General features: G+C 39.0%; 1 protein-coding gene across 1 annotated transcript in view; it reads right to left on the bottom strand.

Moving 5' to 3' along the window:
- TTN (titin) overlaps positions 1–17,244 on the bottom strand; it is a 470,266-nt gene that overhangs the window by 102,869 nt on the left and 350,153 nt on the right. The window contains exons 222-232 of the mRNA XM_030210848.1: positions 14,548–14,847; positions 13,800–14,108; positions 13,506–13,696; positions 8,702–9,131; positions 7,657–7,965; positions 7,418–7,566; positions 6,918–6,950; positions 6,696–6,825; positions 6,311–6,610; positions 3,309–3,626; positions 698–994 (exon numbers count right to left, since the gene is read on the bottom strand). Coding sequence (XP_030066708.1) covers positions 698–994; positions 3,309–3,626; positions 6,311–6,610; positions 6,696–6,825; positions 6,918–6,950; positions 7,418–7,566; positions 7,657–7,965; positions 8,702–9,131; positions 13,506–13,696; positions 13,800–14,108; positions 14,548–14,847 — 2,766 coding nt within the window. The remainder of the gene's footprint in view (positions 1–697; positions 995–3,308; positions 3,627–6,310; positions 6,611–6,695; positions 6,826–6,917; positions 6,951–7,417; positions 7,567–7,656; positions 7,966–8,701; positions 9,132–13,505; positions 13,697–13,799; positions 14,109–14,547; positions 14,848–17,244) is intronic.

Below are 17,244 nucleotides of genomic sequence, written 5' to 3'. Positions count from 1 at the left end.
ACTGTATACCACTACAATAGCCCTTATGCCTGCAGGTATCACCTATATGTGGGTACAGTAGATTTTTGGTGGGTTTTGGTGGGCTCACATTTTGCATCACTAGTGTACCAGTTAGAGTATGACATGGGCTTGGGTTTTGTTCTCTACTGTCCATTGCAGAGACTATTAGGCTACACCAGGGACCTGCTTGTTGCTCTAATAGGACTGGCCGTAACATCTGAATCTGTCATAGAGGGTGGTTTGTACTGTTTCTTTCACATCTTTGGGGGGTGGGAGGGGTTCAGTGATCACTGGGGGAGTAATGGGGGTCATGCCTTTATCCCTCCAGTTGTCATTTGGTCATTTAGGGCAACCTTTTGTGACTTAGTCAGGACTGAAACAGGTCTAGACCAAAATGTCTAACTTTTAGCCCTGGACATTTTTGCTCTGTTCCATTATGGCAAAAAAATGAATGCCCAAATCCACCCCCAACATGCCCCTGACATATCCCCTTGTGATTTGCATGCACTGAACAGAAAAAAATCTTTAAAATAGGTTTCAAAAATTGTGATTTGGATGTTTTGGCAAAAAAAAGTCCATCTGTCGCTTTGTGCTGCTTTTTGGATGTTTTTCTGTATCGAAAATAAGCTCCTAAGCTAAGCTTCCATCAAAAAAATTATGTGTTATCATAATACAAAGAAACGGAAAATATACTTACCAAGAACATTGAGCCTCATTTCTTTTGAGTCACTTCCCAGATTATTTTCTGCCGTGAGGGTGTACAAGGCTGTATCATTTCTACGTGACTGCTGGATCAATAATGTGCAAACATTTTCACCCACAACTTTATTAACATGTTGGTCATACTGAACTGGTTGTTTGTCATCAGGTTTATTTGGAGGAGCTTTAAACCATTTCAGTGTAGGGAATGGTACGCCTTTTATTCTGCCTACAATGCTAACATCTGTTCCTTCTTCAACCTCCATAAATTCAGAGAGTTCAATGGATGGAGGACCTAGAATAAAAAAAGATAACTATTTAATTTGCATGTGGAGGGTAATTTTATAACAGATCACCCATGTGTGAAGGCCAGGTAGGTGTTTATTTCCAGCACGTTTTATAAAGACGGGGGGGGGGGGGGGGGGGATGAAATTTGATATACTGCTTTTCTATGGTTACAAAGTGGTTTTACATATTATATGTGGAGGGGCATTTCCAAAAGGGACGTCCAAGTTTCGATTTGGATGTCCTTGCAAAACGTCCCAATCCAGGGGAGGGGAAACCCATATTTTTGAAACAAGATGGATGTTCATCTTTTGTTTCGAAAATACCGTCATGGACGTGCAAATCCTTAAATTTCGCCGTCCCTAGATTTGGACATCCCTAGACATGTACGTTTCTGATTTTTGGTGATTTTCAAAACCAAAGACGTCCATCTCAGAAACGACTAAATGCAAGCCATTTGGTCGTGGGATGAGCCAGCATTTCTAGTGCACTGGTCCCCTGACATGCCAGGACACTAACCGGGCACCCTAGAGGGCACTGCACTGGACTTCACAAAATGCTCACAGGAGCATAGCTCCCTTACCTTGTGTGCTGAGTCCCCAAACCCCACTATCCACAACTGTACACCACTACCATAGTCCTTACGGGTGAAGGGGGGGATCTAGATGTGGGTACAGTGGGTTTGTGGTGGGTTTTGAAGGACTCGCTGTTTCCTCCACAAACGTAACAGGTGGGGGGGGAATGGTGCTGGTTCCGCCTGTCTGAAGTGCACTCACCCACTAAAACTGCTCCAGGGACCTGCATATTGCTGTTATGGACCTGAGTATGACATCTGAGGCTGGCATAGAGGCTGGCACAACATATTTTTACAGATGTTTTTTGAGGGTGGGAGGGGGTTAGTGACCACTGGGGGAGTAACGGAATGTCATCCCTGATTCTCGCCGGTGGTCATCTGGTCATTTCAGGCACCTTTTTGTGCTTTAGTCGTAAGAAAAACAGGTCCGGGTGAAAACGTCCGAATGCTCGTCAGGGACGTCCTTGTTTTTTTCGATTATAGGTCAAGGACGTCCAAGTGTTAGGCAAACCCAAGTCCTGCCTTCGGTACACCTCTGACACGCCCCCTTGAACTTTGGCTGTCCCTGCGACGGAGTGCAGTTAGGGATGTCCAAAATTGGCTTTTGATTATACCGATTTGGACGTTTCTGTGAGAAGGACATCCATCTTCCGATTTATGTCGAAAGATGGGCGCCCTTCTCTTTCGAAAATGAGCCCAATAGGTTTGTATTTTGTTCCTGAGGCAATGGAGGATTATGTGACTTGCCCAGAGTCAGAAGGAGCTATAGTGGGAATTAAACCCACTTCTCCTGATTGTTAGGCCACTGCACTAACCATTAGGCTACTCGTTCACTTATCTGTGTTTATAAAATACAAGGGACAAAGTAGTTGAAATTGCTGATAGATTGAAGCTGTGGAGATTTATGGCTGCTTCTGTTCTTGCATTGTAGATTCTGCTTTGTTGTGGTATTTGTATATTGCCATGGTGTTTACAATGAATGGCAGTATAACTAATGTTCATATAAAATAAATAAATGACCTAATATTCTCTACCTGGTGCTTTGAGAGATTGATAGGCAGCACTTCCAACTTTGTCTTATTAAGTTTATATCCAGATATCAAACTAAATCATTTGCACTTTCTCATAAAAACTTGAAGATAAGTCTTTTGTAAAAAGAATTGTGCCATCCCCACCCAATTCAACTTCTTTAAGATCCACTGTTTGTCATATAGAATGAGGGAAAGCAAGGCTTACAATCCTAAATTTGCAAATGAAGAAATGAGGGGTTAAGAGACTTGCCCAAGATCATACAGAGCAGCAGTAGGATATGATCCTGGTTTCTCTGGTTCTCAATTTGCCATTCTAACCCAGTGGTTCCCAAACCTGGTCCTGTACGCCCCCCAGCCAGTCAGGTTTCAGGATATCCACAATGAATATTCATGAGAGAGATTTGCATGCAGTGGAAGCAGTATATGCAAATCTCTCTCATGAATATTCATTGTAGATATCCTAAAAAATCTGACTGGCTGGGGGGCCTCCAGGAGCAGGTTTGGAAACCACTGTACTAACCATTAGGCTACTCCTAATGTGCACATTCTAGGTGCTTATTTTTTAACGGCAGCATAGGCACCTATGATGCCTTTATAAAATAAGTCTTAAAAGGTGTATTTTTAAAACTTGTTTTAGGCACCCATCATCATACTTCTACTTGATGTTTTAAAACCAAACAGCAAGAAAGTTAAATAAAGAATATGCTTTCAATGCTTACATGTCTGATCCTTCACATCCACTGGCCCTACAGTAGCTGAGGGTCTGCTGGGTCCTGCTTCATTTACAGCTTTGACTCGGAATTCATATTTTCCATCTTCTTTAAGGTCTTCTACAATGAATTTTGTTTCTTCAACATCTCGTCTATTGCACTGTTTCCACATCTCTTTTTGTTGTCCAGTAGGATCCCAGGCTAGGTGCTCAATAATATAATGTGTAACAGGAGCTCCTCCATCATTTACTGGAGGTCTCCAAGACAAGGCAACAGTATTCTTTGTTATAAGACCAATCTTGAGTCTGGTAGGTGGATCAGGTGGATCTGTGAAACGAAATGGAAGTTAATAAGATCTTAACCAGAGTTGAGTTGCAGTACAAAAGGTGTGTCCAAGAAGGTATGGTTACATAAATCAACACCCCTGTTTACTAAGTCGCGCTAGCGTCTGGTGGTGTGCTAATGCTGACAATCAGCGTTGCCGCACAGCTTAATAAACAGGGGGTTAGAATATTATGAATATTATGTATAGGCTCTAGAGAGAGAGAAATTTTATTTACAAAAGCAATCTGCTGGTTTCCAGATGTTTCATAGCTCACAAAAGGATGTGTACAATGTTTTATATTACTTTGCAGAAAATTAGTTCCAAATTTCTATAAATGTTGAATTAGGAACAATAAGCATCCTGCTACTTTTAGAATTTTCCCCCATGAAGAGTTAAATATTTTGCATTCAATTTTCCAGCAGATGGTCCAAAAGAAAGGGTTACTAATGTGCACTACCACCATTAATGAACAGGCTAGGTAAAATAACATGCATTAACAGTGTTAGCTTATGCTAAAATGGTAGCACACATTAAAAATTATCTCCTGAATTCCATTTAGCATGACCTAAGTTGCATGAACAAATCCAGCTGTATTCTGGATTTGTGCTTGCAACTTAATTACTTAACATGCCAATCAGCACCAATAATTGCCACTTATCAAGCAATTATTGACACTAATTGGCATAAATTAGAATTTGCTCAAACAGTCTAAGTGTATTCTATAATGTGATATGGAGGGGCATTTTCAATATGACGTCTAAGTTCGACTTTGGACATTTTGCAAAAAACGTCCAAAGTCTGAATAGGAAAGAAAGTCATTTTAAAAAAAGAAAAACGTCTATCGTTTGTTTTTGAAAATACTGTTCCAAACAACGTTTTGTGATTTGGACGTTTTGTTTTTTGGTCCATTTTCCCCCAAAAAATGTCCAAGTGCAAAATGCACAAAATCAAACCATTGGGAAATAGGAGGAGCCAGCATTTTTAGTAGACTGGTACCCTGACATCCCAGGACAGCAATACAGCACCCTAGGGGGCACTGCAGTGCACTTCATAAACTGCTCCCAGGTTCACATTTCACCGTTGCTCCCTTACCTTGTGTGCTGAGCCCCACAAAACCCACTACCCCTAACTGTATACCACTACTATAGCCCTTACGGGTGAAGGGGCACCTATATGTGGGTACAGTGGGTTTCTGGTGAGTTTTGGAGAGCTTACAGTTTCCTCCACACGTGTATCAGGTAGGGGGAGATAGGAACCTGGGTACAGCTGTCTGCAGTGCACTGCACCCAACACTAGACTACTCCAGGGACCTGCATGCTGTTGTAATCTGAGTATAACATTTGAGGCTGGCATTGAGGCTGGTAAGTAATGTTTTTCATCACATTTTGGGGGTGGGAGGGGTTAGTGACCACTGGTGTAATAAAGGGCGGTCATTCCTGATTCCCTCCAGTGGTCATCTGGTTATTTAGGGCACCTTTTTGTGCCTTATTCGTAATAAAAACAGGTCTAGCTCAAAACGTCCAAGTTTTAGTCCTGGACATTTTTGTTTTGTTCCATTATGGCTAAAAAACATCTACGTCTTAGGAACACCCAAGTTCCACCCTGAACACGCCCCTGGCATTCCCCCTTGAGATTTGGACGCACTTCTGGCGGAATTCAGAGAAACATGTCTAAAAATAGGTTTTGAAAATACTGATTTGGATGTTTTTGTGAGAAAAGTGTCCCAATGCAGACTTATGCCACTTTTTGGACATTTTTCTCTTTTGAAAATGAGGCCGATAGTTGAAAAGGGGGCATGGCCATGGGTATGGAATTGGCGGGTCGTGGGCATTTCTAAAATCTATGCATGGTGTTATAGAATACATCTGGTCCGTGCGTAATTTAGGCATCAGCATTACTTGATGGGCACTCAGCATATTTTATGTTTAAATCATTTTTATTTGGATCAACAACATAATTCACCGCATGTGTTTACCGGTTTGTTCAATTACAACTTCAATTCTTAACAAGCTCACATACCTTGGGTTATTGTTTTATTCCCAAACCTCCCTCCCTTTCTCCTGTTCATTGTTTCAACAGTTGACATAACAGAACAATCAGCTAGTAATAACAGTTCACAATTTTCTTATCTCCAGTCCTAAATCTTCATACCTTCCCACCCCCCACCCTTCCCGCCCCCCGCCCAACTTCTTCTTCCTCTTCCTACTATGTAAATAGTTCAAAAGTTCAATAGATAACTACGTGCTGCTGGTGTCATGGTGTCCCAAAAGGGATGCCACTTCTGCCGAAATTTCCTCCCAATCTCTGAGTCAAAGTCTTTTACGGCCATTCGTTCTATCCGCAACAAGTATATCATACGGGTCCGCCACTGTTGCCATGTGGGATATTTATACGACATCCATTCAGATAATATTGTCTGCTTGCCAACAATTATTGCCCGTAATACAAATGCTGTGTATCCTTTCCTGGGCCTTGTCCCCAGCTTAGGCTGTCCAAAGAGTAAAGACTCAGCATATTTTATAAACTATGCAGAAATTTAGGCTTATTTATAGAATTCCTCTAGGTGTATTTTGTTTAGGCGCTGATTTTTTAGGTGTAATATATAAAATCTAGACTTATATGTATACATTTGCTATTCTAAATAGGAATAACCTGTTTTAATTATCATACAAATAATCACACTTACTGATTGGATCCCTGGCTCTGGTCCTTTGAATTGTTGCCACAGGGGGTCCAACACCAAAACGGTTTTCTGCACGTACACGGAAGAAATATTCTTGACCATCAACAAGATCAGGTACAAGTAGAGAAGTGCCTGCACAATCTGTTGCAACTTTTACCCAGGCCTTTCCTTCAACAGTCTTCTTTTCAACAATATAGTTCTTGATTCTGTCTCCTCCATCATTATCTGGTGGTTTCCATGCAAGTTTGCATGTAGATCTTGTTACATCACTTACTTTGAGGTCTTTTGGTGGTCCTGGTATGTCTGTTATATATTAAGTAGAACGTAAGTATTAAAAGTACTACAAGAAACAAAAAGACACTGAACAGTTCAATAGCTTTGGTCTTACCTAAGACATTAACTCTAACATTGACAGTTTTTTGTCCTGCTTTGTTCTTTGCTGTAATAATGTATTTTCCGGAGTGGGATCTGTTACACTTAGGTATGGTAACCACTGATGTGGTGTCAGTTGATTCAACCTGTACACACAAAAATATTATTACTGTTGGTTCATTTGATTAATTTAACATACTCTAGATCATGATGAAGTTTATAGAACTAGTTATATTACCTCTGCATCTTCCGGCAGATTATGAACTTGATCCTACAAATAAGAGAAATTAATTTTTTGGAATATATATTGACTTTGTTTATTGTTTATTTACAATTTGCTTTACTGATCTTTATAAAAGGATCAAAATTAAGAAATAAAATCCAGATTACAGCACCTTTCCAAGCAACCAATCCTCATATCATCTCCTATTATACTTCACCAAACACCTAAGATAAATAGTGGGTTTTAAGATCTTAAACTTGGTAAAAGAGGCCTCCACCCTCAAATGCTGGGGTAGCCATTCCATAATGCTGATGTCAGAGGATAAAAAGCTGATTGGCATATCCATTCAAGTCTTGCATTGGCTGTACCTGGAAATACCAGCTGATTTTGATCTTGTGATTGAAAAGCTCTATCAGGTATAAGCAAATCTGATGTACTTAACCTAACCTGACCTGAATTCCATACTTTATTTGTTTAACATCAGTATTCAAGTACTGTATCTTGTGCTGTTTTACCTTTGCGGCTTTCTTTGCCTCTCCTTCATATTCCCAAGATGATTTTGGAAGTGGGCGTCCAGTGATTGTGGCTACAATTCTTATGGCTGAACCAGCTCGGCAATTGAGAAGATCTTGTGCTTTCAGATCAATTGAAATATCTGGCTCCTCTGTAGGTTGATTACAAAACTGAATTAGGAACAAACTTCACAATTTATAAAAAAAAATGAAGTCTTGCAAATTATATCTATAGGAATTACCTAGAATGTCTTTTACAGGTATTTCTGCAGTTCCAAGACTTGGTTCAGATTCTCCAGCAGCATTTACAGCTTTCACTCTGAATCTATACTTTTTGAGCTCTTTCAAATTTGGTACTACACATTCACAGGTGGGGAACAGTTTGTCTGGATCATTAACCTTCTTCCAATCTGTTGAACCTTCTTCTTGCATTTCAACAATATATCCTTTGATTGGGCTACCGCCATCTTTTTCTGGACGTCTCCACTGAAGAGACACACTTGATTTGGTTTTGTCTTTTACCTCTGGGGAAGATGGTGGACCAGGTGGATCTTTTAAGAAAAATAGATATAGAATACTTAAATGTTGCATTCTTAAATATCAAAGTTTGAATCTCTTGTTTCATCATCTCAATTTTAAAAAGCATTTCAAACTTATTAATTGGTAAGTTAGTAAAATGTCTACAGTGATTATGTGCCCTCATAAAAAAAGGATTATGAAAAAATATGATTTTGGGGCTTTATTTTGAGCCTTATAAACTTTGCTGCCATACCTCCTTGATGTACTTAAATTTTATTCAAAGTGGAAGAAACAGACACTTTGATTACTTCCACTGGGGATTTGAGGGCAACGAGGGAGGAACTGCTCTACTATGTGCAACAAGTATCAAAATTCAAACAAATTTTTAATTAAAAGTGACAGATCTTTAAAACTTCAGATAACTTGTGGTTATGCCACAGTTATCTGAAGTAATTTGCCATTGACTTCCAAGTGAATTTCAGGACTTGCTGTAAATATTTGCAAACTGGCTGTATTTTCATACTGATGACCTAATACAATAACATGTGCTACCATGTGGTAACGTGCAGTATGTATTTTATGTATCTAATGAAGTGGACTCATCCTCGAAAGCACATTCCTTAGTAAACTGGGTGTCAATAAGTGCCCCCAGCCTCTTTCATTAATGGTAGAGATTGTATTCATAACTCTATATGTGAAAGATTCCTGGTAAATTACTAAACTATTCAACTTCTTAAAAGCATTTTTTAGATATGATATGACACTTACAGATAGGGTCTGCTGCTAAAGCAGGATCCGATGGTTCACTTGGAGGACCAACTCCAGCAGCATTTATAGCCATGACTCTGAATTGGTATTCAACTCCTTCAATCAAATGCAATACATTGTAATCAAGGCCTTTTACTGATGGTTTTGTTACAGGAGCTCTGTTAACACGTCCCCAATAAACACCGTCAACCTCTCTCTTTTCAAGCCAGTAACCAGTGATTGGAGATCCACCGTTATCCAAAGGAGGTTCCCAAGATACAAGCATTGATGATCTGGTACAATCTGAGACCTTTGGTTTCTTTGGAGGTCCAGGAAGACCAAAAGGATCCTTGATAACAACTTTTTCAGATTTGCACTCATCACTTATTCCATACTTGTTGACTGCTCTGACTCGGAACTGGTATTCACCATTTGTCGTAAGATTCCATATCTAAAGACAGATTAAAAAAAGATTTAAAGCACAAAACGTTACACAGCATTTTCAATTTTACATTCAGTTCTATCAGTCTTATGATAGAGGAAATTTATTTTACTTTTCTTCTACTACCTAATAAATGAACACTTACACCTCATTAGGGGCTCTTTAACTAAAATGCAGTGCGCACTACAGGGGTCTTTTACAAAGGTGCTTTAGCGTTTTTAGTTTGCACTAATGAGTAGTGTGTTCTAAACACTAGAGATGCCCATAGGAATTTATGGGCGTCTCTAGAGTTTAGTGCACGCTTATTTTTAGTGTGCGCTAAAAACGCTAGTGCACCTTTGTATACGGACCCCTAAATGCTAAGAAGCCCATTTTATACCCATGGGCACCTTAGCATTTAGCACATGCTAATTCCGTTAGCGTACGTTAAGCTTTAGTAAAAGGGACCCTCAATCTAGTTATGCAATGTAGAATCTTAATGAAGTCCTTTACATTGTTTTCCAAAATATGCCATATTAAAATAAATCAAATTCAGAAGCATCACAACAGTAATTGTTTTCAGTTATTCCCAAACTAAAGTCGCTGACTTCAGAGCAGCATTACTACTGTGACGAATGAACTATATCAGTATTTTCATTTTAAAGTTTATGCCATGACAAACTTGTGAAAACTGTGGTTATGTAATGACTTGGGACAGCCAACTGCAAAATAAAATAAAATGGCAGTTTAACAAGAATTCTTGCATTGATCCATAAAAGACCCTTACCTGTGGCACTGTGTAAGAGAAAATTTGTTCTCAAATGCCTCATTAGGGGCAATTTTTAATCAAATACAGGGCTTACAGTCAGACTGCAAGCATATTTTCCAAGTGAAGCCCTACATGTGTGTGTGAGTTGGGGGGGATGGAGGTTATAAAAAGTAGGCCAATGGTACACAATGGGGACTTAGTATACAGGTACATTTTCACCTGCTTCAAAACAGATACAAATATGCACATGGACAGAATGGGCTCAATTTTGTAAATGGTGCCCAAAGTTAGGTAGCATAGAGGGGCATAATCGAACGGCACCGGCTAAATGGATGGCCGGCCATCTTCGGGGCCAGCGCCGCAAAGGGGCCCTTGGCCTGGATTGGTTGCTGTCGTGGACAGGATGCTGGGCTCGATGGACCCTTGGTCTTGTCCCAGTGTGGTATTACTTATGTACTTATGTATGGATTTAGTATTTACGCCCACTTGTCCTTTAGGAAACCGTCTAACCCCTTTTTAAACTCTGCCAAGCTAACCGCCTTCACCACGTTCTCCGGCAATGAATTCCAGAGTTTAATTACGCATTGGGTGAAGAAACATTTTCTCCGATTTGTTTTAAATTTACTACACTGTAGTTTCATCGCATGCCCCCTAGTCCTAGTATTTTTGGAAAGCGTGAACAGACGCTTCACATCCACCTGTTCCACTCCGCTCATTATTTTATATACCTCTATCATGTCTCCCCTCAGCCGTCTCTTCTCCAAGCTGAAAAGCCCTAGCCTCCTTAGTCTTTCTTCATAGGGAAGTCGTCCCATCCCCGCTATCATTTTTGTCACCCTTCGCTGCACCTTTTCCAGTTCTACTATATCTTTCTTGAGATGCGGCAAGCAGAATTGAACACAATACTCAAGGTGCAGTCGCACCATGGAGCGATATAACGGCATTATAACATCCTCACTCCTGTTTTCCATACCTTTCCTAATAATACCCAACATTCTATTCACTTTCAGAGCCGCAGCAGCACACTGAGCAGAAGGTTTCAGTGTATTATCGACGACGACACCCAGATCCCTTTCTTGGTCCGTAACTCCTAACGTGGAACCTTGCATGACGAAGCTATAATTCGGGTTCTTTTTTCCCACATGCTTCACCTTGCACTTGCTCACATTAAACGTCATCTGCATTTAGCCGCCCAGTCCCCCAGTCTCGTAAGGTCCTTCTGTAATTTTTCACAATCCTGTCACGAGTTAACGACTTTGAATAACTTTGTGTCATCAGCAAATTTAATTACCTCGCTAGTTACGCCCATCTCTAAATCATTTATAAATATATTAAAAAGCAGCGGTCCTAGCACAGACCCCTGAGGAACCCCACTAGCTACCCTTCTCCATTGTGAATACTGCCCATTTAACCCCACTCTCTGTTTCCTATCCTTCAACCAGTTTTTAATCCACAATAGGACTTTTCCTCCTATCCCATACAAGTTAGTCAATTAGGCACTAACAATCAATTTCTACACATAAAAAACATTGAATTGTTTTCTATGGTTTTTACAAACATACATCTGAGGCCATCAAGCATAGATTAAGAGTAGCACTACTGCATAAGCAATCAGGTCTTTTGACAAAGAATGAAAGAACACCATTCGGAAGTCGAGCCTCAGTATTAAGGATCTAAAACATCTAAGATTTGACCTAACGTAGTAACCTTATTTAATAAACATAAAATCATTATTATTTTGTGTACTGGACTAAACCATAATAAGGTATGATGTGATACTACATATGCATACTTGATCTTAATTTGTCTTTACCATTTCTAGGGCACAGAACATAGAAGTCTGCCCAGCACTAGCCTTATTCTCCAACTACTGAAGCAGTCATTGAACCCTACTCCAGCCCATTCAAATCTCTCCAGCGATGATCAGGGCACAGACTGCTTCTCAATTACTGGTGTCACCATCTAATCACCACTAAGCTTGTTTGGCTACATTTCTTCCATAAGGATTCCTTTGTGTTTATCTCAAACATTTTTTAATTCCACTACTGTTTTCATCTCCACCACCTCCCACGGGAGGGCATTCCAGGCATCTACCACACCTCCGTGAAAAAGTACTTCTTGACGTTATTCCTGAGTTATCCCCCTGCAATCTAAATTAATGTCCTCTAGTTTTACCACCTTCCTTCCCCTGGAAAAGGTTTGTTTGTATAATAATACCTTTCAAATATTTGAATGTCTGTATCACATCACCCCTGTCTCTCCTTTCCTCCAGGGTGTACATCTTCAGGTCATCAAGTGTTTCCTCATACATCTTGTGGCGCAAACCCCATATCGTTTTTATTTTGCTCTGAACTGCTTCAAGTCTTTTTACATCTTTAGAAAGATGTGGCCTCCAAAATTGAACATAATACTCCAAGTGAGGCCTCACCAATGACATATACAGGGGTATCAACACCTCCTTTCTTCTGCTGGTTATGCCCTTCTCTATGCAGCCTAGCATCCTTCTGGCCATGGCCACCATCTTGTCGCATTGTTTCGTTACCTTGAGATCTTCAGACACCATCACTCCAAGGCCCCTCTCCTGAGCTGTGCTTATCAATCTCTCTCCTCCTATCTTGTACATCTCCTTTGGATTTTTGCACCCTAAGTGTATCATTCTGCACTTCCTCACATTAAATTTTAACTGCCAGACCTTTGACCATTCTTCTAATTTTTAGAGATCTTTTCTCATGGTTTCTACCCCTACATGGTATCCACTCTATTGGCTATCTTTGTGTCATCTGCAAAAAGGCAAACTTTTCTTTCTAAGCCTTCAGCAATGTCTCTTACAAATATATTAAATAGAATTGGCCCTGGTACGACCTTTGAGGCACTCCAATAATCACTTTCCTTTCCTCCGAGCAAATTCCATTTACCACCACCCTCTGTCACCTGTTAGTCAATCAGTTTCCAATCCAGTTCATTACTTTAGGTTCTAAGTTCAGCTGTCTCAACTTATTCAAGTGTCTCCTCTGAAATTACTTGCTGAAATCCAAGTAGATTACATCTAGTGCATGTCCTTTATCCAGTTCTTTGGTCACCCAGTTCAATAAATCAATCAGACTCATTTGGCAGGATTTTCCTTTGGTAAAACCATGTTGCCTCAGATCCTGCAACCCTTGGATTCTAAAAAGTTAACTCTCTTTTCCTTCAGCAGCAACTCTATTAATTTTTCCTACCAATGTGAGGCTTACTGGCCTGTAGTTTCCCACTTCTTTCCTGTCCCAGCTTTTGTGAAGAAGCATCACATCTGCTACCATGGAACCTTTCCCATCTCTAAAGATCTATTAAATAAATCCTAAAGAAGTCCCACCAGGATTTCTCTGAGCTTCCTCAGTATCCTGAGATGTATCCCATCCAGCCCCATTGCTTTGTCCACTTTCAAATTTTCAAGTTATTAATGTTTTCTTCTGTGAACGGTGCAATATCTGCCCCATCTCAGATATACCCTGTGCAGCTGACCATAGTCCTTCTCCAGGATTTTCTTCTGTGAACACCGAAGAGAAGTGTCCCAGAACCCTGAAAATAAGGAATTTTTAAAAACCTAGCACACAACATCTATAAAAGAAAATAGATGAGATTATTGGATCATTTACCCCGTATCTTCTATCCACAACAGTGTTGGATACTTCTTCCCATTCAATTTTCTTTTTACTGGCATCACGTTTATCAATGATATAGTTGGTTATTTCACTTCCACCATTGTCCACAGGGGCATCCCAAATCAAATAGCATGATTCAGCTTTAATATCAGTAACTGCGGCATTTCTCGGTGGCGATGGACGATCTAAATAAAGACAACGAGATACAAGCAATAATAATATAATCTGGTAAGAAAACAGACAGATATTTTGTTTTGCAGATTTGATCATTAAAATTCATATCCTTACCAAATACTTGCACAACAGCAGTTCGATAGGCTGACCCAAGGCGATTGGAAGCAGTGATTATGTAATTGCCTCTGTCACTCCTAACAGCTGAAGGAATGATAACTTCAGATTTTGCCTCACTTCTTGATAACTCTTGCTTTTCTATTTTAAGGTCTGCTGATGGTTTCTCAATTACAACTTCATTTTTGGACCATTCAATCTTAGGTAAAGGAAGACCTGTTATATCAGCTGGAATGTTAACAGGCTCTCCTGCTTTAACACTGATAGTATCTCCTTTAACAGCCAAACGTAATACAACTGTGGGAGGAACTAGAAAGACGAAAAGAGAAAATGGCACAATAATTAGTACATGAGAATGATATATACTAGGACATGCCTGGGTAAAGTTAACCAGATAACTTATCCTATTAATGGTTACCCTTAAACTGACTTATTCAGCTGACTTATTTAGTTATGTTGGGCCACTGAATACATTGGCTTAAAGTTAGCTGAGCAATATATCTGATTAACTTAGGACAGGGATTTTAACTGGACAATGCTAAGTCGTAGTGCTATCCATTAAAGTTTTAACCATGCTCTGCTATCCCTGCCCCCAGATAACTCATTCTCCAGACAAAATTTAATTGGTCTACTTGATGGGAAATTCATAATGTAAGATTTGTTCAGGTACCTCCTGATAAATATTTTCAATAGTGGCTCGTATGCTTTTGGATATTTAAGTTTTATAGAAGGTATTGAAATTAATTACCTTCATCATCTTGAATAACCACATTAAGAGGTAGGGATGGTTCACTTTCACCAATTGCATTGACTGCTTTTGCACGGAATTCGTACATATGTAACTCAGCAAGATTTTCTACGACAAGTGAGGTTTCTGGACAGAGTTTCTTGTTAACTCTTTCATACTCGGTCTTGTCATGTCGTCTCTTTTCAATGTAGTATCCTATAATAGGACTGCCACCATCATTACGAGGTCGTTTCCAATCAAGTGTAATTGTTGACTTTGTTCTTTCTGTGTATGTAAACCTTTCAGGAGCACCTGGAGGACCTATAATAACAAAGAAAACATATATCACACATAGAATTTTTTTAAAAAAGTGATTAAATACATCTTTATTGGTTTTTAAAAATTGCCTTCATATTTTTAATTTTACAGTTGCATAATGTTGGCCTTTACATATATTAGACAATCTCAGAGGGTAATATTTAACAGGATGCCTTAGCAGGGAAGACACATAGGTGCATATGTCTTATTGTATAGCTGCTTTCCATGTTCAAATGGGAAGATACAGCTATTTATTTGCATTGAGACAGTGGTTCCTGAAAAAATACCAATCGAAACGGGGTGCTTTCTTGAATCGAAGATCCTGTTATGCACAGAGAAGTAATTGATGATACTTTCATTGGTACATTGAACTGCATATTACCTTATTATTGAGTTTGCTGCTTTGCTATTGACTGAAATACTGTGTACTGCAAAAACAGAAGGTCGCATTTTGAATCATCTATTGGATTGTTAGTATCTCTAATTAGTTTTATTATTTTTCATGTAAACTGCTTTAACACTGCAGTAAAAAGTAGTATATAAAATTAATAAATCCTAAATTCATCCTTTTACGACCTGAGGAATTTTTATATCACTTTTTCATTCTTTAATATTTTGGTTACATGAATCACTGTTGCACTTTAGTATTCCCTGGGAAGTTAATGATGTATGGCAAACACTAAAATGAGAATCTGCATGTGTAGCTTAATTTCATTATTGTAATTCTGAGAACTAAGTATAATCAGTATTGAACTTGTTTTTTTTATTGATACTTCCCAGTAGCACATTTATTTGTGAACATCATTCTATAATTTTTAGTAGGAAACTTTTTGTGTATTTTATAAAAGCTGTTATGATTTTAAACCTAAGGTACTTCTTATTTATAATTGAGGATTTGAATGAAGGAAGCATGCCTCAGTTTGATTACATTTGCCTATTTTATAAAGGCAACATATGCACCTATGCACTTTTAAAATGCTGTCTCCTGAAAAGCTGAGGTATGCATTTATACCTGTTCTGACTCTCACACAAATTTACCATTCTGTGCATATTTTTAAAGTCTCTGCATAAATTGCAATTCTGCATCATGTCCATGAAAACTCTGCCCTAGGAAACACTTACACATACCTTGCATAAAAGTAGGAGCTATTTTGTCCTAACACCTACTGTTAAAGCCCTGTTTACAAAGGTGCGCTAGTGTTCTTTAATGTGTGCTGTGTAGATGCCCACAATATTCCTATGGGTGCCTACACAGTTAGTGCGCACTAATTTTTAGTGTGCACTAATGAACATTAGTGCGCCTTTGAAAACAGGGCCCTTACGGGTTTCTAATGCACCTTTAAATTTAAGGCGCGTTAAACGCAAACGTGCCTATACATTTCTATGGGTGCATTAGCGTTTAACATGCGTAAACCATTTACGAGCGTTAAAAATGCTAATGCGCCCATAGCCCACCTTAGTAAACATAGGCATTAGTATGTACAGGCTGGGGTAAATTTATAAGTGCCTACATATTCAAGTGACTTATAAAATTACTCCATTAATATTTTGGTTAATAGTGAGAATCATAAAGCAAATCTATAAGAACTAAAACTGTGAAAATAAATTTAGTGCCCATTAATTTACATAATATTCCTGATTAATATCTTCTCTTTAGGTCAAGTGGTTTGTTTACCTCTTATTGCTTTTTTCTTTTGACTTAAATTTTTTTACTTATATTTTTTTATTTATATCAAGTTTAGTAAAATCCCTAATTTCATGATCAGTTCAAGGATTACAGTGGTTAAGGATTTTTGAATGAGAAAAATCTCAGAAAAAATTATTACTTTTTAAAACTCTACACACAAGACCATACCTTACAACAATGAACTCATAAGAAATGCTGTACTGTATTCAAGACTCTAAGTGATCTTTAACAGTGGATCTAATTGTCAATGTCCACTGGACAAAGTAAAATTCTGTTTGTAGCACTTTATTCATAGATCTACCAATACTACTCATTTAAATGGCACTGTTGAATACATGTGGAAATGGCAACCATGTTGTCACTTCCATGCATACATTAGGCTTGGTATTTTTGGTGGTCTAACATACATAGAAATTCTATGCAGAGTCACTAGACTTTAGTATTCATCCCCAGCCTGCTCCAAAATCTGTCTCCCATTGTGCCTAAATTCTAGTGCATGGATCTGAAAAGAGGGCGTGGCCATAGGAGGGACATGGGTGAGTTGGGGGCATTCCTAACATTTATGCGTGTTGTTATAGAATTAGCGGGATGTGCATCTAATTTACATATGAGGATTTATACCAGGTTTTCATTGGTGTAAATGGCTGTGCCTAAATGTAGTTGCGGTTTCCCGGTGCTAAGCGCTATTTTATAAACCGTGTCTAACTGTAAGT

The sequence above is a fragment of the Microcaecilia unicolor genome, chromosome 7 (genome assembly GCF_901765095.1).
Source record: "Microcaecilia unicolor chromosome 7, aMicUni1.1, whole genome shotgun sequence".
Lineage (NCBI taxonomy): Eukaryota > Metazoa > Chordata > Amphibia > Gymnophiona > Siphonopidae > Microcaecilia > Microcaecilia unicolor.
This window is presented reverse-complemented; position numbering and strand designations above follow the sequence as displayed.